This window comes from Parasteatoda tepidariorum, chromosome 8 (genome assembly GCF_043381705.1).
Source record: "Parasteatoda tepidariorum isolate YZ-2023 chromosome 8, CAS_Ptep_4.0, whole genome shotgun sequence".
In the NCBI taxonomy this organism is placed as follows: domain Eukaryota; kingdom Metazoa; phylum Arthropoda; class Arachnida; order Araneae; family Theridiidae; genus Parasteatoda; species Parasteatoda tepidariorum.
In genome coordinates this window covers 4,117,299-4,121,211 of record NC_092211.1, presented here as the reverse complement: position 1 = coordinate 4,121,211, position 3,913 = coordinate 4,117,299, and the positions used below count along the sequence as shown (strand labels likewise).

The 3,913-nt window shown below is 33.2% G+C and overlaps 1 protein-coding gene across 1 annotated transcript in view; it reads right to left on the bottom strand.

Moving 5' to 3' along the window:
* Nucleotides 1-3,913, bottom strand: part of LOC107440586 (protein PALS1) — a gene marked incomplete at its 5' end in the record, with an annotated part of 71,449 nt that overhangs the window by 24,523 nt on the left and 43,013 nt on the right. The window contains 1 exon segment of the mRNA XM_043038525.2: nucleotides 1,698-1,897. Within this exon segment, the coding sequence (XP_042894459.2) occupies nucleotides 1,698-1,897 (200 nt within the window).

Sequence of the window (3,913 nt, the reverse complement as noted above, 5' to 3'; positions counted from 1 at the left end):
CTCTAAGGCAGAGGATAGAGCAATGGAAAAGCGTTATGTGGAGTGATGAGTCACGCTACATGTTGTGGCACTCTGATGGACGAGTGTGGACCTGGCGAATGCCCGGAAAATGGTACCTACCGGAGTGCATTGTCCCCATTGTGAAGTTCGGCGGTGGAGGAATTATGGTTTGGTCCTATTTCTCATGGTTTGGCCTTGGAGCCTTGGTGTTAGTGCGTGGAACCCTGACCGCAGAAGGGTATAGAGACATCCTGGACAATTCGGCGCTTCCCACCCTGTTGCAACAGTTCGGTAATGGCCCGTTTGTGTTCCAACACGATAACGCTGCCATTCATAATGCACATGCCATCACGGACTGGTTTGATGAAATGGAGGTGCAAGAGCTTGACTGGCCATCCCAAAGTCCCGACATCAATCCAATTGAGCATCTCTGGGATGAGTTGGAGTGCTGGTTGAGGGCCAGACCACAATGCCTCAAAACCACCACTCAACTCTTCGCCATGTTACAGGAGGAATGGCGGGCAATACCTGCCCCCATGTACCAACACCTAGTGGATAGCCTTCCTAGAAGGGTTAAAGCTGTGNTTTGCCCATCTGCTTCTTCTAACAAAGGAAAAAAAATAGAACTTAAACTGAATGAATTGGATTTTATTCTTCATTCATTACAATAACTCTGTCAGATATTATATTATAAACATACTATACTACCATAATCTAATTATTCATTATCTGTGCTGTATCCAGTTTTCTTTCATGTTAAGTGATTATCAGTTTGAAAATTTCATATTAAACGAGTAAGATACAACAATAATTGATGGTTGACTCCTTGGACCAAGTTTCACATAAAACGATATTTCATGCTAAGCCGTTTCACATTAATGAGATTCGACTGTATATATAAAATTACTCTTTAACTATATGCAGGGTAATTCAAAATGAATCTAGCGATGAAAAACAGCTCTAACTATTTATTGAAAAATAATTTATCAATAAAATTTACGCAGAATGTATATGGAACACAGATTTTCCATGTGACTTCCTTCGGTCACCATCTAGGCCATTTCACGCCATACATTCTGAAGCATTTGTGCAGTCACAGTTCTTCAAATGTTTTGATTGAACCGTGATGCCTCGGGGGAAAGAACGTTCGCCTGCCGACGAGACAAAGCACTTTTGAATCTCAGCAATGGTCGGTCAATACGAATTCTGCATATGGCTTGCACCAACGTAAAACATCCTCAATGATAGAGAGATCATGGTTCAGAGCCCCCTTGCCGTCTTGCTAACCGTGGGACGTTTGGCGGTTTTCCTTTCCACGTAAAGTGAATGCAGGTAAGTTCCACTAAAGAGTCCTCCATGAAAGCAAATTTCTCCCAATATTTGATCCAGCAGTTCCCTTGTCTTCTGGATAGGGTTCAAAATGACAAGGCTGAGGAATTGAACATGAGTAGGTGTGAACTCAAAAACTGGCGTCAGTTGATCAATAACGGTTATAAAATAAATTTTTTTTGATTGAAATTGACTGCAACGCTGATAAAATCTCCTCTGCACTGCGATAACAGAATGACAATTGTTAAATTCTAAAACGTGAAATTTCCCCCCATTTTCACAGATGAAGTTCCATCCACATTCAACGTTAATCTTATGGATTAAATAGTTTGAAATGCCCCATTACAAAAAAGAAGGGGAATACTAACTGTTGCTGGAAGTTCTTGCTGGGCACTAGACCAGCCAATGCCTGATCTTCCTCCCCTTCCCTGAATGCCTGCCACCAATTGGGATCCTCCTGACTGATCACATGGAGGATATCACCCTTCTGAAAAGAGATCCCCAACTCCCTACAAGGAATGTAAAGATCATCATCTGGATCATAATCAAAGTGAGCCTTTACGTGAACCTGTAAAGATTAACATTTCATATAGATTAATTAAGAGATAAAAATTATTAAAATAAAATATTAAAAAATATTGAATAAATTATAATATTTTTTAATATCTGTATAAAATATAATGATATAATATAAAACATTACATTTTATTTAAATAATTTGTCTTCTTCTCTTTTCCCTATATTTTAAACTAATTTTATGAGTTCTATATACTTGCAGCAGTAAATAAAACTTTTTCTTTTCTGTCACGTCTTCTAATTGTCCTTTTTGTATTTATTTATTACATGTTTTAAATTCTTGTTTAAGCTACAGTCCACAGACAATTTATTAGACACACTACTATGATTCTATGTAAAATCTTAATTATCGGGTGCTTTAGTGTTTTGACGTGACTGTTTGAACTTGTTCATTTATAAATGGGTTAAGTCAGAAGATATATAATATGCATTTGACGATTAGATAAATTAAGACTATATAAAATACCAATATAGAATATTTATTATATCAGGTATTATATTCAAATAATTAGACCAAATTATCAGACGCACTGTACTTTTTCTTAATAATTACATGTTTTGCAGTACTTTGATATTTAGACACACAAGTAATGGGTTTTCATTCAGATTTTTTACATGCGTCCTATTTGTATTCATTTTTAATGTATTGCATTACAATGTCAACCAACTGATACATGAACGTTAAAAAGTGCAAACCTGATAGTTAAGATTTCACATCGAATCTTATAGTGAGTCCAATAATTTGTCCATCGACTGTATTAACAACAGCAATTTAAAACGCACATTGCCACCAAATAAATTTTATGTTGATTATTAATAAAAAATTATTGCTGAAGAAGGACATGACATATAAATATTTGTTAACATTAATTTTCCCCCAACAATATCTGTAAGGAGTTTTAATTTTAAGATCTATTTACAATAAATATAAAATACTAGCTTCATCAATAAAATTCGAAACACTTACAGACATAAAATGGCGAAAATATAATTAATCAGGGTGGCAACTCAAATCAGATTTCAAATTTCCCTGATTTTTCCAGATAAAAATCTTAAAATTTCCAGGTTTTTGTTTCTCTTTTCTTATAAAGTGTAGGATGTGTGTACAAGAAAAGTGTCTATATTATAAAATATTTTATTCAAAATGTTATTTTTTTAACATATCATCTTGAAAAAAATAATTTATTTTGGCAATTTGGCAAGATTTTTTATTTATTTTTTAATGCTTTGGTACAAAATTTTAAATCGAAAATCATATATTGATGAACAAAAGAGTAAAATTAAATATTAATATATAGTTAATTCTTAAAAAAAAAACTTTTTTTAAAAATTAAAATATGTTATAAAGGTTAAAATGAAGTAGAAAAAATTAGCATTAATGCAACAATTTGTCGACAAACTTTGCTGTTAGTGATTGTAAAAAAAAAAATGTGTGATTGGTTGGTTTGCAGAGGAAAAATAATTTTCAGATTTCTATGAATGGGAGTAGAAAAGCTTTCAGAAAAAGAGCGCAATATAAAATCTATTATTATTAAATTATAACCAACTAATTTTTGGAGAATTTTATAAAGATAAAAATACGAGAACATTTTGTCAAAATGGAAAAAAATTACCACGAAAGCATCAGAACAAACTTGAGCTATAAATGGATTCAACCCAAGGATAGAATTTAAAAACAGAAGCTAATATCCTAATCCCTTCTTCCACCTCCACCACAATCTTTCCTAAATTGCACAGTCCCATAGCGGTCAAAGGTTTCTACATTCGTTTAGCAACAGTGGGAGAACTTTATGTGGCATTCTAGTTTGTACAGAGCTGTAATGGAGCAAATTTTGATGCAAGAAAAGTATTGCTAAGTTGATGATATTTCAACTGTTTGGGAGATACATTTCAGTCTAAAAAAAGTGGGTATAATGGATGAAATAATTTAAATTAAGAAAATTAGTAAATAATTTAAATTAGTGAAATTAAAAAAATTATCATAGAAAAACGAAAACAATAAATAAGT